Source organism: Rana temporaria, chromosome 5 (assembly GCF_905171775.1).
Source record: "Rana temporaria chromosome 5, aRanTem1.1, whole genome shotgun sequence".
NCBI lineage: Eukaryota > Metazoa > Chordata > Amphibia > Anura > Ranidae > Rana > Rana temporaria.
The window spans coordinates 124,090,329-124,116,508 of record NC_053493.1 but is presented as its reverse complement, the minus strand read 5'-3'; the positions used below and the strand labels follow the sequence as shown (position 1 = coordinate 124,116,508).

General features: G+C 40.0%; 1 protein-coding gene across 1 annotated transcript in view; it reads right to left on the bottom strand.

Moving 5' to 3' along the window:
• Positions 1–26,180, bottom strand: part of GADL1 (glutamate decarboxylase like 1) — a 427,714-nt gene that overhangs the window by 54,250 nt on the left and 347,284 nt on the right. The window contains exon 14 of the mRNA XM_040353089.1: positions 22,435–22,524. Within this exon, the coding sequence (XP_040209023.1) occupies positions 22,435–22,524 (90 nt within the window). The remainder of the gene's footprint in view (positions 1–22,434; positions 22,525–26,180) is intronic.

Here is a 26,180-nt window from a genome sequence, read left to right as displayed (position 1 = left end):
AAGTTGCGCGGGCCCTGCACACGCAAGGTACGGAGTTTCCGTACGGCGACTTTAGCGTAAGGTTGCTCCTGCTAATAGCAGGGGCAGCCAATGCTAAAGTATAGCCGCCCTTCCCGCTTGTGAAATTTAAATTTCACGTCGTTTACGTAAGTGATTCGTGAATGGCGCTGGACGCCATTCACGTTCACTTAGAAGCAAATGACGTCCTTGCGACGTCATTTGCCGCAATGCACGTCGGGAAAGTTTCCCGACGGAGCATGCGCTGTTCGCTCGGCGCGGGAGCGCGCCTAATTTAAATGATTCCCGCCCCCGGCGGGATCATTTACATTAGGCGCCCTTACGCAGGGCTAATTAGCATAGCGCCCGCGCAATTTACGGAGCTACTGCAACTAAGCAAAGACAAGAGGTTAAAAAGGTGCCAGAAGAAATAGGAATGACAGCAGAAAAGTATAATAATTAAGCATAAGTAATGAGGAAGAAAAACTGTAAGGAGCAAAACTGTATTGGAAAAGCCTACAATGGGAACAACAGCAAAACGCAAATGAAGATAAAGAGGAACAGAAGTTTCTATACAGAGAAGTAGGCAGAATCAACCGAGTGACAGATAATTTTCAGATGTGGGTCAGACTATTGCTTTGACAAAGTTATTGAAGTCCACTTCACCAGCAATTTTATTGATGTTCTAAAGCAATACAAGTATTGGAGTTGTTATCTGCTCATTTTTTTAGTTTATTTTTTACAGCTGTGTAATTTGTTTTTTACTTGCATATCTGGGCATGTGCTTCAAAATTGGTGTGCAGGGCTGCCAAGTGCCAAATTCTGCAGTGCCCCAAATTGTTGGAATACAGTACGCTCAATTAGGAGTCACCTATAATAACCACTTCCCGACCGCCGCATGTATATGTACGTCCACAGAATGGCACGTACAGGTAAATGGGCGTACAGGTACGTCCTTGCCTTCTAGCGGGTGGGGGGTCCGATCGGGACCCCCCCGCTACATGCGGCGGTCGGAATCCCGCGGGGAGCGATCCGGGACGACGGCGCGGCTATTCGTTTATAGCCGCTCCATCGCGATCGCTCCCCGGAGCTGAAGAACGGGGAGAGCCGTATGTAAACACGGCTTCCCCGTGCTTCACTATGGCGCTGCATCGATCGAGTGATCCCTTATATAGGGAGACTCGATCGATGACGTCAGTCCAACAGCCACACCCCCTACAGTTGTAAACACACACTAAGTGAACACTAACTCCTACAGCGCCCCCTGTGGTTAACTCCCAAACTGCAACTGTCATTTTCACAATAAACAATGCAATTTAAATGCATTTTTTGCTGTGAAAACGACAATGGTCCCAAAAATGTGTCAAAATTGTCCGAAGTGTCTGTCATAATGTCGCAGTCATGAAAAAAATCGCTGATCGCCGCCATTAGTAGTAAAACATTTTTTTTTATAAAAATGCAATAAAACTATCCCCTATTTTGTAAACGCTATAAATTTTGCGCAAACCAATCGATAAACGCCTATTGCGATTTTTTTTACCAAAAATAGGTAGAAGAATACGTATCGGCCTAAACTGAGGAATTTTTTTTTTTATATATGTTTTTGGGGGATATTTATTATAGCAAAAAGTAAAAAATATTGATTTTTTTTTCAAAATTGTCGCTCTATTTTTGTTTATAGCGCAAAAAATAAAAACCACAGAGGTGATCAAATACCACCAAAAGAAAGCTCTATTTGTGGGGAAAAAAGGACGCCAATTTTGTTTGGGAGCCATGTCGCACGACCGCGCAATTGTCTGTTAAAGCGACGCAGTGCCGAATCGCAAAACCTGGCCTGGGCATTTAGCTGCCTAAAGGTCCGGGGCTTAAGTGGATAATAATATTTCCAATGCTAAAACTCATCTCTAAAGAGTCTGGAAACCAGTGTTAAGCATAGCTTATCCAACTTTAACCCTTGAAGGTTGAGGGCAGTTTCAGTGTATTTCAGTGCAATGAAAACTTAATTATTGTCCTGTGTGCCTCTGGCTTCCACAACTGGATTTGTACATTGATCGCCTTATAATCTTCTGTACTAGTTTTGCTAAAACTATTTTTTTTATCTTACTATATGTTGAGGGATTTATTGATTTGTTTACTTTTTAAAGTGACACTAAATTCTAAAAAAAAAACACCTTCTATTTAAGTATGCATTCCTAATTCAAAAAAACTACCTTCTATTGCTCTCAGCTTTTCAAATTCCTCACCAAATACTGTAACCTGTACCACCTGTTAGGAGGCATTTGTTTTGGTCCCTAATAATAAAGCATCGGCCCAAAACTATAAGGCCTTGTACAAACGGTCGGACCAAACTGATGAGAATGAACCAAAATCCAGTTTCATCGGACCAAACCGACCGTGTGTATAGACCATTGGTCTGTTTTCCTTCGGTCCAAAATTTTAAAACATGCTTCAAAACCGAACCGATGGACCGCTGCCCCATCGGACCAAACCCATGGTTAGTACAGAAAAGCATCGGTTCAAAACCCGCGCATGCTCAGAATCAAGTCGACGCATGCTTGGAAGCATTGAACTTTGTTTTATTCAGCACGTCGTGTGTTTGACGTCACCGTGTTCTGACCAGATCGGATTTTGGACTGACGGTCTGTACACATATCAGGCCGTACGGCCACTTCAGAGGTGAACCGATGAAAACGGTCCGACGGACCAGTCACATCGGTTTGGTCCGACCGTATGTACAAGGCCTAAGGCCGCGTACACACAGTCAGTTCATCCAATGAGAATGGTCCGACGGACCGTTTTCATTGGTTCAACGCTGAAGCAGACTTAAGGTCTGATGTGCGTACACACCATCGTTTCAAAAACCGATCGGGTCAGAACGCAGTAACGTAAAACACACAAGGTGCTGAAAAAAACAAAGTTCAATGCTTCCAAGCATGCGTCGACTTGATTCTGAGCATGTGCGGGTTTTGAACCGATGATTTTGTGTACTAACCATCGGTTTTGACCTATCGGTCAGCCGTCCATCGGTTCGATTTTAAAGCAAGTTCTCTTTTTTTGGACTGAAGGACAAAAGACCGATGGGGCGTATTCACGGTCGGTTTGGACCGATGAAACTGAACTTCAGTCCGTTTCCATCGGTTTGGACCGATGGTGTGTACGCGGCCTTAGACAAATAGGGTCATATTAATATAGTAGGTAACCTATATATTGTAGGGAACCTGGACCATAACAGGTGGCCTTCAGGCTCATGGTTCTGTTTCTATGTAGATACCAACCTTTGTGTATCGTGTGTTTATGGGAAAAAATAAGAAAACAAGACTACAGAAAATAAAATTACAGGCAATATCCAAAGCACCAACCTAGTTAAAAGAAAGCACATTTTGTGTTTAATGCTAAGGTTTATTGTTTAATAACCAATATCTGCACACACTGGGGCTGTAGCATAAAAACTGGAGGAAGGAATTGTGGACAAAACAATTGTTTCCCATACTGACCGATCATATTTAAAAAAAAAAAAGGAGGTGAAATTTAAATGGGTGATATAGGAAAACTTTTAATTTCTTGGTTTTGATATACCAACCTCATAGTATTTACAGTTGTCAGAAAAGCAAATTTGACCAAATATATTGTTTCTGAAAGCTAAAGTTCTATCTATTTGTAAATGATAATGTCGCTACTTAATACAGAAGCCATCTACTTTACTGGTTCCAGGACAGACAGACACTTTTACAATGACATTTGATTTGCCAACAAGCTACAAAACCAGATAGTTCTCATAAAGAGCTATTTTACAGCATGAGGCAACTGCCTGAGCGCTGGGAGAAACAACACAATAATAACTTGGCTCTTCGGCAAACAAAAATTTACAGCCTTGGACATTTTTTTTAAAAATTTGAGGCATCTGTTAGTTGGATGATCAGAGATTAGAGCTGTGGTCCAGAAAAAGATTAAGAAAAGAGGTTAAACAGTGTAAAGCTTTGCAAAGCTAAAAGGAACGTAAAAGGTGAAGTGCAAAGTTTTTCTTCCTCCTGGTCCTTTCTTGGCCCTGATAAAATAAAAATTGTTCATTTTTGTATTCTTGTCAAACAGAGTACGACATGTTGGCATAGTGTAACCCCTTCTTGGAGGCCCTGGGGGCTAAATTTAGAAAAAAATGGATTTAGAGAAATGTATCAATACCAATATACCCTGCCAGGTATAGTATCCTGACAGCCAACATACACTGCAGAATACCCAAATAGTGGCTGTTTTTGATTGGATGCAGTTGCTGGTTGACTAACAATTTTCCGCTCCTTTAAATTTTCACATTGTAAGATGTCCCTTTGCAATGTTCCAACTGGGCCATCTACAGCTTGTCACCACCTGACTGAATTTCTCATTGTATATGGCCAGTTTTACACTCCCTCTACAAACCACCAAGTGAATCTCCATTCTCTCCCTCACTGTTAAATCCACATTGTTCAGGGAGAGAAGGGTCTCTGTGGCTACATAAAAAAACAAAGATTACCATGTAGTTCTTTAATTTTACTGACATCTTCTCCTAACTCTAGTTCTTCCCCAATGAAGAAGAGTAGTGTGGACCTATAAAGGGCTTTTCCCAGCTAATCTCTAAAATGTACACACCACTGGCTTCAGGAATTTTCCAGCATTATTTATTTTGATGCTATTTTGTATCCTAACCTGCTATAAGGCATGAAGAACAATTGAGGTTCTCCTAATCCCCATTTGCAAAGTCTGGTTACATTTTTCATTGCTAGTTTATAAACTGAGAACAATGAACAACTGGCTGATCATGAATATTTAGTAGTCACTTAGTTAAAAATGCCTCACATAAAGGTTATTTTTTTTAATCCAAAAGTTAATTGTGTGAAAATTAAATTGGTTTTTCAAGCAGCTACTAATTTCTAATCACTGGACACCAGATGTAATATTACAATCAAATCACCTAGATGAAAAACAAAATGTCACAAAGTAAGATATTTTTCCCTAGATCCCCTGTGTTTTTTCTCTCTATTACCTTTATTGATATTGGAAGGCTTATTATTAGAACTTTAACAAGTCAGAAGGACAATGTACCATATTTATCGGCGTATAACACGCACTGGCGTATGACACGCACCTTAATTTTAAGAGGGAATTTTTAGGAAAAAAACTAAATTAGAAATAAAGAACTTTGAAGCAAAACAAGGGTAGCTCAAAACTTTTTTTAATTAATATTTAAGCACTTATAAGTTAAATAACGTAAAACATGAATTTTTTTACATTATTTTTACACTTTTTAACATTTTATTAATTTCATCTCATTTCATTAATCACAGATTTCATATTCAACCCCATTATTGGGAACTAAGGTCACGTACACACGGTCAGACAAAACCGATGAGAATGGACCGAGGTTCAGTTTCATCGGTCCAAACCGACCGTGTGTATAGCCCATCGGTCTGTTGTCCTTCGGTTCAAAATTTTAAAACATGCTTCAAAATCGAACCGATGGCCCGCTACCGGTGGTTAGTACAGAAAGCATTGGTTCAAAACCCACGCATGCTCAGAATCAAGTCGACGCATGCTTGGAAGCATTGAACTTCATTTTATTCAGCACGTCGTGTGTTTGACGTCACCGCGTTCTGACCCGATCGGTTTTTGGAACGATGGTGTGTACGCACATCAGACCATCAGGCCACTTCATCGGTGAACCGATGGAAATGGCCCGTCGGACCATTCTTATCGGTTTGGAACGACCGTGTGTAGGCGGCCTCACAATTCCCTTTTACATTTATTAGGTGGCATTTTGATTTATTGGAATCATTTACCGATTTATTCAGGGCTTGGACATGGGCTGTCACATGGGCTGTCACACAGTGTGTATCTTTGCTCAAACCCCCCCTAATTAACCCCCCCACTCTTTTTCACACCCTGCCATTTGTACCTGTCACGGCTCGGCAGATTCCTGTCAGCATAATTTCCGCGAGCCGTGCACAGGGTTTCCATGGTTACACTATTTACACTGTAGAGCCGCGAGAATTACACTGGCTTCCTCTGTGCACTGCAGTGGGGTATGGCTTCTGGAGGTCTGCAAAGAAGAATCGAGTTTGCCCCGAGACCCCCACATCCCCCAGGCTGTCTCCGATGCTGTCCACTGTCATGCCGATCAATATACAGTATGTAACATGCTTTGTTTTTATACATATAGTCGTATAACACGCACCCGTGATTTCCCCCTGATTTTAAGGGGAAAAAAGTGTGTGTTATAAATACGGTAATAGCAAAGATAAATATTGCCTCTGAATTCTATCTTCATCAGCAACTGTCAGACTGCTCTCATGCTTGCTGTATGTTGTTTTTGTTGTTAAAAGTGCTTTATTAAGAAATTATATCAATTTTATTTTAAATGTTTCACCATGTATAAATAACAGTTTTATTCATATTATCATTATTATCATCGTTATTAATTATAGTAGCATTAGCAGTATTAGTATCCCAAGTTTTCAGCTATCTAGTTTTCACTCTGATAATTTGCAAAGTACGTGTACAGTTCTGACTTGGAGCAGCATTGGAAAATGATGCTCTAGATTCCAACACCATCTAGTGAAAGCATTTGGAAACTGCATGCAATTTCCATATGCATTTTTTTTTTATTTAAAAGTTAACACAATTCTTTATTTTTATTTTTTTTAAATGCTTAAACTTTAAATCTTTGATCAGTCAAAAAAATGCTTTGCTTGGCTAGACCCGCAGAGAAGTTCTGGAGTCCTCAAACAAACCTACCATGTGAACTGGCTGCTTATTGTATTGCGGTGATAGGAATATTATACAATATGATATCTGGTGGTTAAATAAATATATGTGATGATAATAGTAGCTGGTGAATATGTCATAATGGTGTTTGTAGATTATATATATTTTTTTCTAACTATGGCATTATAACATATACTGTACTTTAGTGTTGTCTAAGGGGTTATATAAAAGTGACCAAAGGAATATGTGTTGTTAACTTGTGAACAACATTTACAGTCTAATAGTGAAATACATAATAATATTTCTGCCCTTGCCTCAATTTATGGGCTTGACCCAAGCTACAAATGTTTTATGTTTATGAAAGGTGTCAACCTTTCTTGTTCCGAAAAAAGGCTTCTACAGGTATCAGATGACGAGTAAAATAAAAATAAAACAAGAGACAACCATTGGCTTGTGCAAAAGTCTTTACTGGTAATGGCAGCGATCTGCTATTTTTAGCGGGACTGCGACATTGCGGTGGACAGAACGGACACTTTTGTGGGACCATTGACATTTATACAGCGATCAGAGCTAAAATAGCCACTGATTACAGTATAAATGTCATTGGCAGGGAAGGGGTTAACACTAGGGGGTGATAAGGGTTTAACCACTACGCACCTGCGCTTTAGACAAAAGACGTCTACAGCGCGGCGCTCAATTGCCAGGAGGGCGTCCCTGGACGTCCTCCTGTTTACTTGTTCCCTGTGTGCCATCGCGGGCGTGCATCAGGGAAAATCTGTGTTGGCCGTGTCCCTTGGATACAGCCAATCACAGTTTGTGCTAACTGGCCAGTCACAGCTGCCATTTAGCACTCGATCGGCGTGTCCAATGAGAGATGATCTCAAATGTAAACGTATGAGATCATCTTTCATCACTAGCTCTCCCTCCTCACACAGAGACCACATGTGAGGAGGAAGATCGACCTGTGCTGCAGCATTATTGAAATGTGAGTGAACACTACATAAAATACAGTGCCCACAGTGCCACCTATCCCCAGTGCCACCTATCTGTGCCATCTGTCCCCAGTGCCTTCTGTCCCCAGTGCCATCTATCAGTGCTATCTGTCCCCAGTGCTACCTATCAGTGCCATCTGTCCCCAGTGCCCCCTGTCCCCAGTGCCATCTATCAGTGCCATCTGTCCCCAGTGCCACCTATCAGTGCCATCTGTCCCCAGTGCCCCCTGTCAGTGCCATCTGTCAGTGCCACCTGTCATCAGTGCCACCTGTCAGTGTCACGTGTCATTAGTGCCACGTATCATTTTTTATGATTTGCACCATAGCTTGTAGACTCTCTAACTTTCACACAAACCAAATAACATCCGCTAATTTGGGTTATTTTTACCAAAGATATGTAGCAGTATAAATTGTGGCCAAAATTTATGAACAAAAATTTATAATTTGCAAAATTTTATCACAGAAACTAAGAAAAATGTGTTTGTTTTTTCAAAATGTTGGTCTTTTTTCATTTATAGCGCAAAAAATAAAAAACTCAAAATAAGGACAACAATTTCATTTGGGTACAGTGTTTCATGACTGAGTAATTGTCATTTAAAGTGTGAGGCTTCGTACACATGTTTTCCTCGACAGAATCCATCAAGAAACTTGGTGGCAGAGCTTTTTTGCCGAAGAAAACGGTCGTGTGTACGTTTTTCATCGAGACTCCCGTCGAGGAACACGACGAGAAAAAAAGAGAACAAGTTCTCTTTTTCCTCGACGGGAGTCTCAATTTCCTTGTCGTGTTCCTCGTTGTGCTTGTTTTCGAAGAGAAACACGTTTGTGTGTATGCTTAGAAACCCGCGCATGCTCAAAAAAAAGTATGAGACGGGAGCGCACCTTCGGTAAAAGTAGCGTTTGTAATGGAGATAGCACATTTGTCACGCTGTAACAGACTCAAAAGTGCAAATTGTCTCTTACCAAACTTTTACTTAACACGCAGTACCATGAGATTAGCAAAAGCAGCCCCAAGGGTTGTGCCAGTGAAATTGAACTTCCCCTGCCGTCGTACGTGTTGAACGTCACCGCGTTTGAGAACGACGAGATTTGGTCTTGACAGTGTGTACGCAAAGAAAGCTTGTCAAGTTTCTCGACAAGCCTAACAAGGAATTCGTCAAGGAAAACAATGTTTCATTTACGACGAGTTCCTCATTCGTGTGTACGAGGCCTCAGAGTTGTGGGAGGATGGGACGTCCTGGAGGAGAAGACTAATTGTTGTTCCTAATCAGTAGGAACAATAGATCTGTCTATTCTCTTCTGACAGAACGGGAATCTGTCTGTTTATATTGACAGATCTCCATTGTGTCTCTGTCAGGAGTGATCGCAGGTGCCCGGAAGACATTGCGGCCATCGGGCACGTGCATCAGCTCCTACGTAACGAGTGCCCCTATACCCCTTAAAGTGTCAACCGTACAGCTACGGCGATTTTCGCAGGGGAGCCAACCTGCCGCCGTATTATGAGTAGTTAAAGGAGTTGTAAAGGCAGAAGGTTTTTTTTTATCTTAATGCATTCTATAAAACTGCAGAACCCCCTAATACTTACCTAAACCCCATCTCTATCCTGCAATGTCCACAAGTCCCCCAGCCATCCAGGACTCTCCCTCCTGATTGGCTGAGACACAGCAGTGACGCCATTGGCTCTCCTTGCTGTCAATCAAATCCAGTCAGCCAATTAAGAGAGAGGGGCGGGGCCGAATGGCAGGTCCATGTCTGAATGGACACACGGAGCTGCAGCTCGGCCCAGGTGCCCCCATAGAAAGCTGCTTGCTGTGGGGGCACTTGACAGGAGGGCTGGGCCAGGAGTGCCGGCGAGGTACCCAAAAAGAGGATTGGGGCTGCCCTGTGCAAAACCATTACACAGAGCAGGTAAGTATAACATGTTTGTTATTTAAAAAAACAAGACTTTACAATCACTTTAAATGCTTTTAATGATATTACACTTCTAGGTTAATGTCCCCAGTGCATGTTGGGACATTGGATGTAGCACCTCTGTGGTGTCTTTTTTATGAACTTTTGTAAAGATCCGCTGCTGTCTTTCTTAAGATAAATATGTTTTTTAATTTTATAAATTTTTTTGGTAATCCAGACAGTATAGCCAGATTATGACCTCTCAGTTTAGGTAACACACTTGGCCAAAGACCTCCATAACCTGAAGAAGTGTCAGCAAAACACTGATGACGTTATCCCTGTGCATTTCACTCCTATCAGTCAGCTTTTTTGTAACGCTATGAACTAACTGTAATGTGATAATACCCAATTACAGGAAGTGCCACACCTGGCTTACAGTGCTACATCTGCCCCATCCTCACTTAGTCTGCATCTTGCTGAAAAATGAATTAGGGGAGACTGAATTAAAGGCAGATTAAAATATGAATACAACTTTTTCTTTAACAATTACATAGCTGGGTTAAATGTGAGAATTTTGGGCCAGATTCACAAATAATTGCGGCCGTGTAACGTAACCCGTTTACGTTACACCGCCGCAAGTTTTCAGTGTAAGTGCCTGATCCTCAAAGCACTTACCTGGAAACTTGCGGCGGTGTAACGTAAAGTCGTCCGGCGCAAGCCTGCCCAATTCAAATGGGGCGGGCACCATTTAAGTTAGGCGCGCTCCCGAGCCGGACGTTCTACGCATGCTCCGTTCGCAATTTTCCCGACGTGCTTTGCGCGAACTTACGGCGGCCCGACGTGTTTGTGAATCGCGACGTGTGTAACGTACTTACGCTGAAAAAAAAAATTTCAAAAGCGACGCGGGAACGACTGCCATACTTTAACATGGTGGAGTAATTTTACACCATGTTAATAGCACACCTAACTTTGCGACGGGAAAAAAAGACTTGCGCCGACGTAACGACGGGAAAAACCTTTGTGGATCGCCGTAAATCCTCATTTGCATACCCGACACTGAAATATGACGCAAACTCCCCCCAGCGGCGGCCGAAGTATTGCATCCTAAGATTCGACGGTGTAAGTCAATTACACCTGTCGGATCTTAGGGCTATCTATGCGGAACTGATTCTATGAATCAGCCGCATAGATAGGACAAGAGATACGACGGTGTATCAGGAGATACGCCGTCGTATCTGTTCTGTGAATCTGGCCCTTTATTCCTAGCTTTATGTTTGCTTTAGGTCCTTATACAAACTGAGAAATATCTTATAATGAAATATAGATATGAAAATAAGAAGTGTACAAAAGATTGGTGTTTACACAGGTAAATACTTTAAAGCAGAATAGCTGTAGTGTTCTTGCTTGTGAACGACCAGTCTATAGATTTTCTAAACTCCAACAGTTCTGTTTATTAGATTATAACTATGATGACTGTAACAACCATGCTACTATCTTTTGAAATAAGTAATTAAAAGAACAAATGGGTCACTGTGGAAATGCAAATTTCATTTAGGATCTTTTGCTTAGCCAAAAATGTGTTTTTGTGTTATAAAGGATGTGATCTAATCTGTCTACAAAATGTTCAGAAACAAGTAAACACCAGCCAACTATCCTGACAACAACAAAATTATGTTTTATTGGCAGATATATGATTTTAAAAACATAAGACAAAGTTAAAGAATTAGGCAAGCCATTCCGGTGAGTCATTTACTTTGGGGAAAAAAAATGTCCAAATGTAGTGGTCACAGAATTTAGTCCAATGTGCCAGCTGAGGTGAGCAGAAAGTACGATGCAAACACAATAGGGTTGATTTACTAAAGACAAATATACTGTGCACTGCAAGTGCAGTTGCTCTAGATCTTAGTAAAGGAGGGGAAGCTCTGAAGATTTCTATCATCCAATCATGTGCAAGCAAAAGGGCTGTTTTTTTTTATTTTCCTTGCACGTGATTGGGTATTCTTTGCAAAGCGAAGCTCTATCTCTTTTACTAAGCTCTGGAGCAACTGCACAATATATTTGCCTTTCGCAAAAAAACCTCCCTGTCTTTCTATTAGATCTACTATCTAGGAACTGTTTGTGTCATATCAGAGAAGGAAAACATTTCACCACTGGTAAATTCTTAAAAAACTTATATAATACAAACTGTATAATTGCTTGCTGTGTACAGCATCAAAGCAAAAATAATAGTGCCTGCAGTGTCTATTAGATAAGACAATGCACAGTGTATTTGTTTAGAAAAAAAATGAAGAAACTACAGTAGTAAAGGAAATGTATAACAAAAGCATAGGATGCACTCTGGATCAGGGTTTCATATACAGTATATGAGAACATATCCAGATATACAACAAGCTGATGCTCACCTGTGTCAGGTATCCATGTCTGCAAGTGTGGTGCACGGACAGCTCCTGTCAGCTCCAAAACATGTGAATGACTAAATATAGCCAGTACACACTGTAGGAGGGATCCCTCCTTTGCTATGATTAAGACCCTAAGAGATATGCATGAGCTTTTAGGGACTGTATGCTGTATTCTCTCAAGTACATAAAGTATTGCAATAGCTACATCAGGTGCCAGCTATATTCATTCATTCATATGAACACATATACGTGTGTTTGACGCTTACCTTACCCTTTTACTGCAAGGGGTGTAGATATCATGGTAGGAATAGTAAAAGGTTGAAACACATGCTCAAGGCTGCAATAGGGGCTGTTTGTTGGATTTAACAATGTGTCAGTTTTTAGTGTAGAACGGATTCCATTCTCCTGATAACTCCTATATTCTCAACTGCACTCTCCTTCACCCTGCAGTCCTAAGAATCATCTCGCTTTAGAGGTTATACTGTTGTTGTGTAGATTTTGAATACAGTCTGTGCATTTGTTTTAAATGAAAAATAGGCTTTAATCATCATTTGGGCAAAACCCCTGAAATACACAGAAAACAATAATAATATTGTTCCTATAGTTCCTTGGAGTTCCAAAAATATATATATATTGTTTAGACCAAGTTGATAGGTAAGTTTAGGTAACCTCCTCTGTAAACAGTGGACCAGAGGTTGATTGCTTAGGGCTGCTTAGTGTTTCATAGGCTGCTGGTTTGCTACTCCCCCTGGCTTCTAGAGGCTTCTAGACATATAGTGAGAGGAAGAGCAGAACAGGCAGCACATGAAACACTGAGCAGCCCTAAGCAATCAACCTCTGGTCCACTGGTTACAGAGGGGGTAAGCGAAATTTACCTATCAACCTGATCTAAACTAAAAGGGTGCTACATATATATTTTATATATATATATATATATATATATATATATATATATATATATATATATATATATATATATATATATATATTTTACTATATGAACAATATTACTCAGCCAATTCCTGGGAAGGCAAGCCAAGAAGGTGGCGGGGAGCCAATAACTATTTTAAGGCCTGGGAAGAAGGCTGCCATGTTCCTCGGCCCAGTCCTGCAGAAGGACACCCTTGTGCAGGGGGCCTATTTACAGGTCCATTGTGCAGGGATCAAACTGGGTCAGGAAGAAGCCCACTGGAAAGAGCCAGGAGGTATTTCATGGGATAGAAGTCCAACTGTTCTGTGATGGAGTGAGTCTACATCTCCCTCAATAGGAAGAGCCTATGTATATTGGCAGGAGGCAGGATCCTGTGACAAAGTGAGTAAATAACTCTCAGTGCTGAGGAGAAGTGAAAATGTGTAGCTTTTAACATCCTGAGGGAGTACAAGTCATCAGAAGCATTAGGAAGACGGGACACAACCAAAATTGCAGTCAGCAGTGTGTAAAGTGTGAAAATGGAAAGCAAAAGGGTTAATGAGAATTTATGAAGAATAGTTATTTGTAAGAATTTAAATCTTTGCTTAAAGCTGAACTTCAAGAAGATATTAAATACAAATGCAGTCATACATTGATTAAAAAAAAAACATTAAATTCAACTCATTTACATGTCTGAATTTAGAATGTAATGTTAAAACATGAATTTGATTTGAAACTAGGTCCTTATTAGCCTCTGTACAGCAGTGCTCAGAGTGGGAGAGGGTGAGGGCAGTAATTAGGGTCAATGTATTCACATATATTGCAAGGAAAGCAAATAGATAACTCTATAAACTCCCTAACTGGTCAGCCAATGGGTGAGGACAGTGGGCGGTGATGTTGCTTTGCTTCCCAACTGCAGCAGAGAAAAGTTGGGTCATCAACAAGTTGTTCTGCATGGCAGGGATGATCAAATCCCTGGGATGACTAGGCAAATAAAAAAGTTGCAAAGTTGCCTTTCTTACAAAAATTTACCGCTATAATCTTTGCGTTTAAAGGGGTGTTCCAGCCTTTTTTTAAGTTTATTAAAAGTCAGCAGCTACAAAAAGTGTAGCTGCTGGTTTTTAATAAACAGACACTTACCTGCTCCACGGTTCCAGCGACGCACTGGCCGGGGCGTCTTCATTCCTAGTGTGGGCACCCGGCAGTGACAGCTTTCGGCTTCACGGCCGGGCACCCACTGCGCATGCGCGAGCGGCACAGGGAGGGGCTGCAATAAGGCGATTAAGCTATTTGCCTTACCAGCCCCTCGACGAAAGGAGGAAGTGGGACAGGAAGTCCCACTCCTCCTGAAGCCCCCACTCCCCCCCAAAAAAAATTACATGCCAAATGTAAGTGGAGTGGATTAAGCGGAAGTTCCATTTTTAGGTGGAACTCCGCTTTAATTAGTAACATGACTAATCCAGGTAATGATAAATCCAGCCTTTATTGAGTGGGTCAAATAGGAACTTGTTTCTTTTTTCTTTTGTCTGAACGAACAACATTAAAATTTAAACAAACAGACTGAACTCAATGGCCTGTTGATTTGTTTAATCTTGTTAATAATGTTACGAGTTCCATCTGCCAAGTAGTTGGTGATCTGTTCTGTCAGGCAATCATCACCTTTCTGGAGAGGTTTTGTTTAATTAATGAACTAAGCAATGACACTGCAGCGTACAAGACCTATGTCTACCACTAGCGAGCAAAGAGGCTGCTCTGATCTAACTATACAGATATTGCAAAACTGGAAAACAGACATATTTTCACATTAAGGAAGCTTCAACAAACTATGATTTGTAATGTCTTAGGCCATTTCTGTGGAATTGAGTTTGTTTGTGAGACATACTATTTATTATTGGTCTACAATAAAACTAAAAGCTATTAATCGTTCTCTCAACTAAAATTTTTTAATTTCCTACTTCACTAAGACTTTTCGTACTCTTGAGGTATTTTTGCTTGACTAGAGTAAATAAAAAGTATTCTATAGCTCAGTTAGCAGAAAAAAAAATGCTTTTTTTCTGAAATCAAAAATGCTATCTAAACTACTGGGTTTATATTTTTAGAGTTCCTCGGGCAAAACTATTTGATTTCAAAACAACACATTATTTTCTAAGGGAAATGCAGTACAAAGTTCAATAAAAAAAAACACATCTGACAGAACAAAAAGCTATTTATTTTTTTAATGTTAGAGAGTTAATACACCATTCAAATTGGTATACCTTTTACAACATTATTCATTTGTGATAGCTAAAAGGGTCATCCTGACAGTGTTACTGATGACTACTGTAACAACTTATTTACTACTTATATTGATTTTCTATTTTGTGATTTAAAATGTAAATATTCTATCTATATCTTTAGCTATGTATATACAGTATAGTACTAGATCTATATCTTGTACAACATTATTTATTTTGTAACTGGTAAAAGGGTCATCCTGACATTGTCACTGATGACTAAATGCATTCCCTGCTTTTAGTGATTTTGTATTACTGTGATTTCAATTGAATATTGATAGCTTTACTTATTTATTAAAGTTTTAGAATAATTACATCTGAGCTTTTTTTTGTTGGAACTCATTTTTTTCTGGTTATTTATGTTGCCCTCACGTTATAATGTGACCTTGTCAGTAAATGAAAAACTCTAAACAGGGCTTTCTGAAAAAGGGTGAATATTTACTGCCTGTGCCATCAGAATTCTCAGCAGAAGTCTGCTTGTAATCAATCTTCTTGGTCCCCAGACTGTTGTCAGTAGTTTCTCTGGCCAACCTCATTGTCCAATGGGGCACTAAAGTGATGTTGAGAAGGCTTATAACTCCCTGTCAGACTGTATTCGATTCAATTTAATTGGACATCCAATTATCCTGGTAACTATTGTCACTGGGGCAGGTGATATCCAATTGACAGTTTTCACCATAACGAGAATCGAGAACGAGAATTAAAGGGAAATCTCCCAATGGAGACATCTATTTCCATAAGGTATACCATGTGTAAGGCAGTGACCCTACCCAAATCTATAACAAAAGATTTGCATTCTGTATTTTGTTTGAATCCTTTTTCTGTTCGTATTTTCAGTCGTATGTTCATATGACATCTATAACAAAAGATTTGCATTCTGTATTTTGAATTCCTTTTTTCTGTTCGTATTTTGGATTCAAAATACAGAATGCAAATCTTTTGTTATAGATGTCATATGAACATACGACTGAAAATACCAAAAGAAAAAGGATTCAAAATACAGAATGCAAATCTTTTGTTATAGATGTCATTTTCGTTTTTTTGAATGGGCAGTGAGTGTAGTTAATGAAGCAGCTTCTCTTTTGTGCTGAGTAGTACAGTAAAGCCAAATAAACTTTTCTGTGGATTTTCATCTGAAGGGAGATCAGTTGGCCAGACTTTTGAACCCAAAAATGGTTTTCTGATGGAGTTTAAAAACAAACAAATTTTCTGAGAACGAAGGAAAACGATCGTTTTTATGTTTGTTGTTAAAAAAGTCTGACCAAGTGTATGGGGCTTAACAATAGTTAATATGGATGAGCCGCGTGTTGAAAGTGCAGCGAATCCGCGATATATTTACAAAAGTACAAAATGTCGAAAATCCTTTTTCTGTTCGTATTTTCAGTCGCATGTTCATATGACATCTATAACAAATTGTTATAGATGTCATATGAACATACGACTGAAAATACGAACAGAAAAAGGAATTCAAAATACAGAATGCAAATCATTGACGAAAATTCACGAAAATTATTGTCTAACAAGTAACGAACATGAATTAAACAGAATAACGAACCATCCCGCATGTACGAAAATAAAACGGTAACGAAAATACGAAACGATCGGAATACAAAAAAATCTCGTCGTACGAAAAACGAACGGGAACGAACAGGAAAACGGGCGTCTTACGAAAAACGAACGGAAACGAACCTACGGAACGATACGAAACAGAACAAAAAAAAATGAAAAATGTTTCTGTGTGCATGTCTAATATCTACTTAAAGTTCAGCTTTAAGTTTGAAAGAAACAACTGAGAGGATGTGCAAGATCATATGTCCTGATGCTCCCCATGGTTTTATCATTGTTGCAGTGTTATGCAATTATCATGCTTGTTGTGATTAATCTGTAGGACACTATGATTCAATACCCTTTAGGGTATATCTAAAGCCGAAATGATTTTTTTTTGTTATTCTGGATAGAGTAGGAGAAAGTTAAAACTGCAGTTAGTTTTTATTTTGTTGCCTCTCTTTTGCCATTTCCCTCCAATTCCTGTTCTGTAGAGGAAGTAAGAGGATATTTTTATATATAATTCTAGTTACAGCATTGGAAGATTTCCCTTAATTCCATTTCAGATGGCAACTGATATATTGAATTTACCTTAACTTGTATTCCAAGCAACACTGGCGTGTGTATGCTGCCGGGAAAAAAAAGAGAACCAGTTCCCTTTTTTCCTGACGGGTTATGGGAAACACTGCGATGGAGCATACACACGGCCGGGATTCCCGACCAAAGCTCTCATGGCAGTTCTCCTAACGGGAAACCTGGTCGTGTGTAGGGGGAAAAAGTTACCCATCAGGTTCTCGGTTTTCCCCGGCGGTAAAAAGTCATACGTGTGTACGAGGCTTTAGAGTGAGGACAGAAGCATAGACAGCATGAGAACTTGAAAGTGCCTCCAACCCACTCAATTCAAATTTAAAAGAATATCCTTGAGCCTAGGTTCACATTGGAGCGATATGGCATGCCGGCAATTGCTGGCAATGGCACTGTTGGAATTGGTACTACGCTGCATTTGCGGTGCCACACCGATTCTCAAAAGCAGTTTCTGTACTACTTTTAGCGACTTCTGGTGTGATTTGTATAGACATCTGTGCAGTAACCCACACAGATGTCTCTGAAATTGCCCCTTTCGTCAGGACTGACATGCGGGAATATAATTGTGTGAGTTCAGCTAAACTCGCACGATTTCATTCCCGCTGTAGGTGTGAACCTAGGCTTAGTCTTATTTCAAATGTATCATTTTATCATACAGAGATTTGCATGGACAAAGCAAAGAGCACCAGAATTAAATAATCTTAATGACTAATGAGGGGAATAGCAGCATGGGCCTTACTCAGCCTTTTCTTCGGGATAATGCATCATTTAAATAAACATATTCAGTACAGTACTGCAAACAGTATGAATAGCCATTTTAACTAGTATATGAACAGACAGCAATAAAAGCTGAATTCTGAGCTGTATTCATATAAACAGCACATTCTGACATTATAATCTACAATTTATAAATATTGAACATTGAAATGTACATTTTTCAAAACTCTACATACATTTGGGTATTTGGTTGATCAAAGGTGCATTTGGTGATCTTGGATTGCCCCACTACAAATGAAGCTTACTTTACCAGAACCCTATTAAAGTCATACAGTGCCCAGTAAAAGTTTGTGTGCATCTGTCCTTAACTGCCGACTGTCTATAACTGCTTTCGTGAATCAGTATATGTCCATTTGCTTCCCACAGCATGTGTTTATCTGTCAGCAAATGCCCATATGCATTTTTCACTGTTCATACATCTTTGTTCAGCCATCAATGTTGACATCTAGCTATGTCTACATGTCAGTGTCCGTGTGAGTCCATACCATTTTATTTGAAAGCATGCACTCTTGGAAAGGAGCACCAGCCATTGAATAAAAATTGCATGTATTAGTTATAGTAAAAAGCAGCCAAATCTATTTGAGTGGTCAAAACACAGGAAAGTCCTATTCGGAGTCTATTCAAGGCTGTTATCTTAACTGAAGACCCGATGAGGGATTTTTGTCTGACCCCTGAAATGCTTTGGCTGTTTTTTTAGTATAACTAGTAAATTAATTTGGAGTCTCAACTGCCGAGAAAATATACCTGTACTTCTTTCAGGCAATAAAGTAGATTTTAATGCATGTTAGCTAAAGCACAACCTTACCCTTTCACTTTTCTGTTATTAATAAGCTGCTCATGTCCTGGCCACAGAAGGACAAATGGTGGCCTTATTGAGAAGCTCCCTGTGTACTAGCAGTTGAAGGATGCTAGGCAGCTTCACTTAGAGGCCACCTACGTCCTAGCAATAGGGCCATGTATGTTGTAAGGCTGTACACATTGTGACAATGTCATGCTTTTTTGTTACAGTGTCAGAAGGGTTAGCTGTCATTCAGGGTTCTCACTTATTCAGGTTGAGGGGCTCTGGGATGTTCTGAGTGGAGAAAACAGGTTTTGAAGTTTTCCCCAGGATAGCTAACATCTGGATTGAGTTCAGGAAACCAGCATGCTTGTATTGTGCAGGTGTACACAGCCCTTATAGTTATGGCTATCTATATTCAGGGCTCCTTCTCTTGGAGACAAGCTGTTGTGGGATCAGCATGTGTGAACAGACATTGGCGAAAGTGCTTTGGCCTTAAGGAGGGGCCATCTGACCGGGCCAGTGCCTAGGAGATGATGTGTCAATAGGTAGGAGGCTGTGCTGCCCAGAATATTTAACATGGTGAGTTTGCGGAGACAGACTCAGGGACTATGAAATATGGATAGCCAGAAGGCTGGATAATGCATTTGTTCTGTCATGGTGAGGCTGAAAAACCTTTTTGAGGGTAACCCTCTAATATGTTTTTGAGCTTTATTGCTAAATACAATTGGGCAGAACACATGAAAATGTACTTCCCTGGCTGGACTAGGGTTGGTGAAAAGCACTACATTTGGGCGAACCCCCACAGCATGTAAACATTGCTCATAATCTGAGCACAGGTGAATTGCTGAACTTCAGGTATGCTTGCAAAAGCCTATTTGTGGCTTACCTGAAACATGTTCTTTATTCTTCCACACTGACTCCTGTGTCTAGCAGTCATGCCAACATAGTTGTTTAAACTATGCCCTTGTCCTGAGCTTGCAATTTCAGATGAGGAGCCACCACTGCTCTCTCATTATTGCAGGGTGACCAGTTGTGTACGAGCCCATTGTAGTCCTAACTCAAGCAGCACTGATATTAGTGGCATCAATGGATCCTTTTGTATGTTCCACTTGGTCTTGTTCTGCCCATGAAAGATCTGTGGCAAACGACCTTGTAGATTTGTAAGGCACAGCTAATGTCCTTAGTAAGAGATGTAGGATACCTCACAGAATTCTACCCTCTGCAGCCAGTTATGGAAGATTTGGGAGACTGCTGATGATATTACAACAAGTAAATTTGCTGATGTAATGGCTCTGCATTATCCTTTAAAAATCTGGGTGTTTTTGCTGCAAAGGTAGGAGACAACCTTATAATAATACTTATTATCATTATGAAGCTCAGCTTAAAGAGGAACTGCACTCTGCTTACATAATTTGTAATAAAACATCTTTGTCATTTTGAAGCTTCCCTCCAACCGCTTATTAATTACTGCATATTATTGTATATATACTGTGATCTGTACTTGCCAAATATGCTTCAGAAATCTTCCTCCACTAAGTCTGGCTGCATCCATTTTGACTGTGGGCAGCGGAAGCCTGTTCACTTCCTGGATTTACACAGAGGCACACCTCCAGCTCTGCAGCTTCCATTGGCCCTCTTATGACTCATCTCCCCTCCCTTCCTGGCAAACTCTTACAAGAGTGAGAGAAAGAGAGCTGTGCATGATGTTATAAGCCTAGGCTAATGACCAGACAAGAAACAGGAAGTGGGCTGTATAAGGTTTTTACTGGCAGAAATAAAATGTTTTACTATCCAAAGCTAAAACAACAAGAGCAGATTTAATTGGTGGAAAATTGAAAAAATTACTGAAGGCCACATTAAATTACTCTAAGGCCTCATACACATGATAGGTTAACCAGAGGACAACGGTCTGAAAGACCTAGATTGTAAGCTCTAACGAGCAGGGCCCTCTGATCCCTCCTGTATTGATTTGTATTGTGACTGTACTGTCTTCCCTGATGTAAAGCGCTGCGCAAACTGTTGGCGCTATATAAATCCTGTATAATAATAATAATAATAACCTATGAAGCTGACTGATGATCCGTCGTGCCTACACACCATCAGTTAAAAAAACGATCGTGTTCGAAGTTTAATGCTTCTAAGCATGTGTCGACTTGATTCTGAGCATGCATGAATTTTTAACCGATGGACGTGCCTACAAACGATCGTTTTTTTCCCATCGGTTAGGAATCCATAGGTTAATTTTAAAGCAAGTTGGCCTTTTTTAAACCTAAGGTTAAATAACCTATGGGGCCCACACACGATCGGTTTGGACCGATGAAAACGGTTCATCAGACCGTTGTCCTCTGGTTAACCCATAGTGTGTATGAGGCCTTAGATTATGGCTTGCTAGGAAACATTCATTCACTAGAGGGAATACTTTAGTTAATGGCCCAGTCCATCTAGAACTCACTGGATGGATGAATCTTATTTCTCTTAAAGATTCCATATATGAGACTTTCTGGCAGTGACTCATACAGCTGTGCTCTTAAATTACATGTTTATTTTATATGATGAAATACATTAATGGCTGCAATAGTTGTGCTAAACTGAAAATTATAATGGCAATATCTTACTAGCCGAAGTCTTAAGAAATATACAGTAGTCAGCATGTACAACCTATGAGCAATCATTAAAATTGTAAATATTAATTTGGGGTTCTAGACCTTTATCAGCCAAAACACACTTTGTGATGCAGTGCATTGCCATTTTGAATAAAAAATCAATGCTCTTAACTGCAATGCAGCTGCAACACACAGTAATGTACTACCATGCATTGTGGTGCAATAAGTCTTGAAAATGAATGGACTGTCTTAATGCAAGTTGTTGCATTAAAATGGCAAAGTGTGAATGGGCCCCTAAATACAAAAGCCAAACCCAAGATCTAAGAATTGTACCTGAAACAAATCTATAAGGTGGCTTTAGTAATGAGAGAATACATTTTTGAAAAATCAGCTTCCCACATAGCCTCTGTATGAATTCTGCTAAGACTCTGTTCTTAAAAAATGGCTGTATAGTAAAACTACTTGGGGTAATAAATAATAAATAAACATACGGAATTATTAAATCAGTGCATTGAACATAATGAGGTAACCAACTAAATTTCATTTTTATTGTGGTGCAATCAGTGATTGTTATAGGTTACCAGATTGTGCATTATTTTGTGAGCCTAATAGAAATCACATTAATCATTCATATAAAATAAAGATATAGCAATATAACCCTGCGGCTGAAAACAACAAATCAAAGCTGATTCTAAAATTCCATTTTAATCAATTCTAAAATGTTTATACAAACCTTCCACAATCTAAGCTGATTAATGCTAGAGCCGTACCTGATAAATATGTAAATATAGTTTGTGCAGAAACATTTACTAAATTCGTCTCTTTTAGTAGCTTGCATTCATTCACATTTACCACATGGGGGAAGCAAAAACTTAATAAGCTACAAACAATGACAAATTTCCTGTATTTTCTTCTTCTATAGCTACGACTTTGATGGCATTTAGTCTTACCTGGTTTAGTTGTTGCCAGTATTCTGGTCCCTTCTCCACGTCTCTTAAGCTTGGCGGAATGTACCAAAAGCATATATTTGCATACTCTGGCTGTAAAAGAAAAGCAAACATGTTAAACTGTAAAATGCATGGAAGAATAGCAATTATCATTTCTCTCTGCTCAGAAAATATAACAGCAGAGCATAAATATAAAGCTGTAAAGTGTGCCTAAACTCAAAAACAAAAATGGAATTTATTGCAAGATGCACTACTATCGTACTTGTGTTGGCTGCATATTTTTTTTTTTTTTTTTGAGAAAAACAAACTAAGTACATGTACTGTGGAAAAAAGAAATATTCCTGGACTGCCACACTCTGATAGGCAATTTATTGAAACAAAATAAACAAAGGATAAAATCCAAAGCTGTATAACATCCAAAAAATCATGCAACACTGCAATCAATGGTATGGGCTATGACTAAGCATCTATCCATGATGTGAAACATGTTAGCTTTTTTATCCCCTATGTCCACTTTTTACCATTGATTGCAGTGTTGCATGATTTTTTGGATGTTATACAGCTTTGGATTTTACCCTTTGTTTATTTTGTTTCAATAAATTGCCTATCATAGTGCGGCAGTCCAGGAACATTTATTTTTTCCACGGATCAGCGCAGAGTCTGCACCTGTCAGTACTACAGGGCGGGAGCACAGCATAGGTCGCAGGGCTTGGAGCGGTACTCTTTTCCATTAAGTGCATGTACTACAGGAAAATACCTGTTGATACAAACCAAAACCAAAATGTCCTTGTAACATTCAGGGCTCTGAACCTTAGATCCGGTTCACACAGGGGCGACTCGTCAGGCGACTCAGCTGCCTGACAAGTCGCGCTCCACTCTGTTCAATGGAACCGTTCTAATATGAGCGACTCAAGACGCTCATATGTACGACTTTGGGGGCGACTTGCATTGACTTCAATACAGAAGTCATTTTGAAAGTCGCCTCTGAAGTCGTCTTTAGATCGCCTTGCCGAGTCACCCCCAAAGTCATGCCGCCCCTGTGTGAACCGGGTCTAAATGTGAAACTATTTGTTTACCCTATTTTTGTGGACTAAAAAAACAACTTCTCCCTATGTTATAGAAAAGAGGAGAGGGGAGATGTTTTGTTGTCCTAATACACTTCCTATCCTATGGCTACTATGTTACTTCTCCATAGACACAGTACAGTAAGTGAATGTTGTCATCCAAGAGCAAGAAATGTGCTACTGGCTAGATCAACAGATAATAAATCACACTTAAAAAAATAAAAAAAATAAACTAAATAAACAAATACAGCGATGCCATCTAAGTATGACTGCAATACGTAAAACATTTTCCTCTTGGGTTTCGATAATCTTTTATTAAACGGAAAAAAAATTAAGTCAATTAACCACTTCCGCCCCGGAGGATTTGGCTGCCCAATGACAGTGCCATTTTTACCATTCATCACTGCTTCAATTTTGAAAGAAAAGCAATATTTTTTACTTTTCGCTATAATAAATATCCCCCAAAAATATATATATTAAAAAAAAAAACTCTTCCTCAGTTTAGGCCAATATGTATTTTTCTACATATTTATGGTATTTTTTTTTTACTAGTAATGGCGGCGTTCTGCAATTTTTATCGTGGCTGCGACATTATGGCGGACACATCGGACACTTTTGACGCTATTTTGGGACCATTGTTGTTTATACAGCCATCAGTGCTATAAAAATGCACTGATTACTGTGTAAATCACACTGGCAGAGAAGGGGTTATCCACTAGGGGGCGAGGAAGGGGTTAAGTGTGTCCTAGGGAATGATTCTAACTGTGTGGGGGCTGGGCTACCAGTGACAGGGAGCAGGAGATCAGTGTCCTGTCACAAGGCAGAACAGGGAAATGCCTTGTTAACCCAGGCATCTCCCTGTTCTGCATCTCTGTGACACGACACCGGCGACAAGTCTGCGGGTCCCGCGGTCACAGAGCTCGTGGCAGGGGCACGGAGCTCGCGGTAGGGGCGGCAAATTCAAAGCTGTGACATTCTGTGTATATGTGCAGGAGCCGTTCAGCAAGCGGTTAAAAAAAAATAATGCTACTATTTCTGATTTTCTTTTAGAAGATACAGCCCCTGGGGCTAAACTACATGCTTATTCATTCAACAGCTATTGAAGTCTGAACTTCTCTACTGCATGTTTGTTTTGAGCCAGAGACTCACCTAGGTGGTGATGCAGAATTAGGATAAAGACCAATATATTTGTACAATAATATCTCATGAGACTGACATATAATAACATTTAATATTAACATTTGGCTGGAGTGTGCTAAACCTATATATGGAAAAGTGAATGCATTTGCCATAAAGCTTGGCAAGAGTTTGGGGGGGGGGGGGGGTGAGATAACTGATTCTTCATCTAGACAGATGAAGCCAATAAAATAATATTTTTTTTCTCTGAGAACTGGACCACCTAATACAGAAGCATATCCCAGTAGCTCTTCCAAAATAGCACAACATTTTGGACGATGGGCATTTTGATGCTCTTGGTACTTAGAAGGGGGTGCTAGCTTATAGTGAGGATTTCTGTGCGACTTACTTACTTTAAATCCATATAGGTAGGTTTACTGACTCTGTCCTTATGATCTAATAATCCCAGTTCAGAAAAGTATATAGGATTATTTTACAATAGGAGAGGGGCACACTTTTGACGGCCCTTCAGTCATGAGGAATGAGAATACCAGGCCACATGTTTGGTGTAACAAGGAGCAGGTCATGCTTTTTCTTTCTTAATTAAAAAAACAATGCGAAAGTATAAAATCTAACCTCTTCTGTGTGGCCTATTAAATTTTTTTGGCTTTGCAACTTGGTGCTTTAACCACTTCCTTACCGGCCCATAGTCATATGACGTCCACAGAGGGGATCTCCCATCCCGGGTGGATGTCATATGACATCCTGGTCTTTGTGAGGGGATATCTGAATGATGCCTCCAGCTAGAGGCATCATTCAGCTATCATTGTGTCTTGGCGACGATTCTGCGCACCATGAGAATGATCAAAGCGGCGGTTCCACCATTTGATCATTTTTATAGGTGGCGGAAGGGGACATCACCCCCTCCCGCCGCCATCCGGTGCTTCTCCGGGCTCTCCCGTGCCATCGGGGGCCCGGAGAAAGAATCGTCCAGTGCCGGATGGGAAGCATAGAGATGACTGGGGACCAGTTGATCCCCAGTCATCTCTATGACCGTCGGAGGCCTGGGCACGGTGTGTTGATGTCACGCCCGGGTACCCGGAAGTAAACAAAGCCGCGATTGCGGCTAGTAAGCATGAGATCGGTGAATTTTTTTTCACAATCTCATGCTTTCCAGCCTGGAGGAGAGATGTGGGGTCTTATTGACCCTGCATCTCTCCATAAAGAGGACCTGTTACACACTTTTCCTATTACAAGGAATGTTTACATTCCTTGTAATAGGAATAAAGGTGATCAAAAAAATAAAAATGTAAAAATTTCAGATTCCTGAGCTGCCACTACTAAACTATAGTGCTAGTGTGCTTACGAAATGTACAATGCCCACAGCAGCAAACTGTTATGTGTTCTCACACCAAAGGTAAGTATATGTAAAGTAAAATATGTTGTGCTGCAAATTAAAAAAGCACTATGTGTAGCTCTACTGTATATCTCTCTACTGTATATCTTAAATACTTTGTGCTCCAAATTTCTAGAAATTTCCATAATACCAATGCCTATAGTAAATGTCTA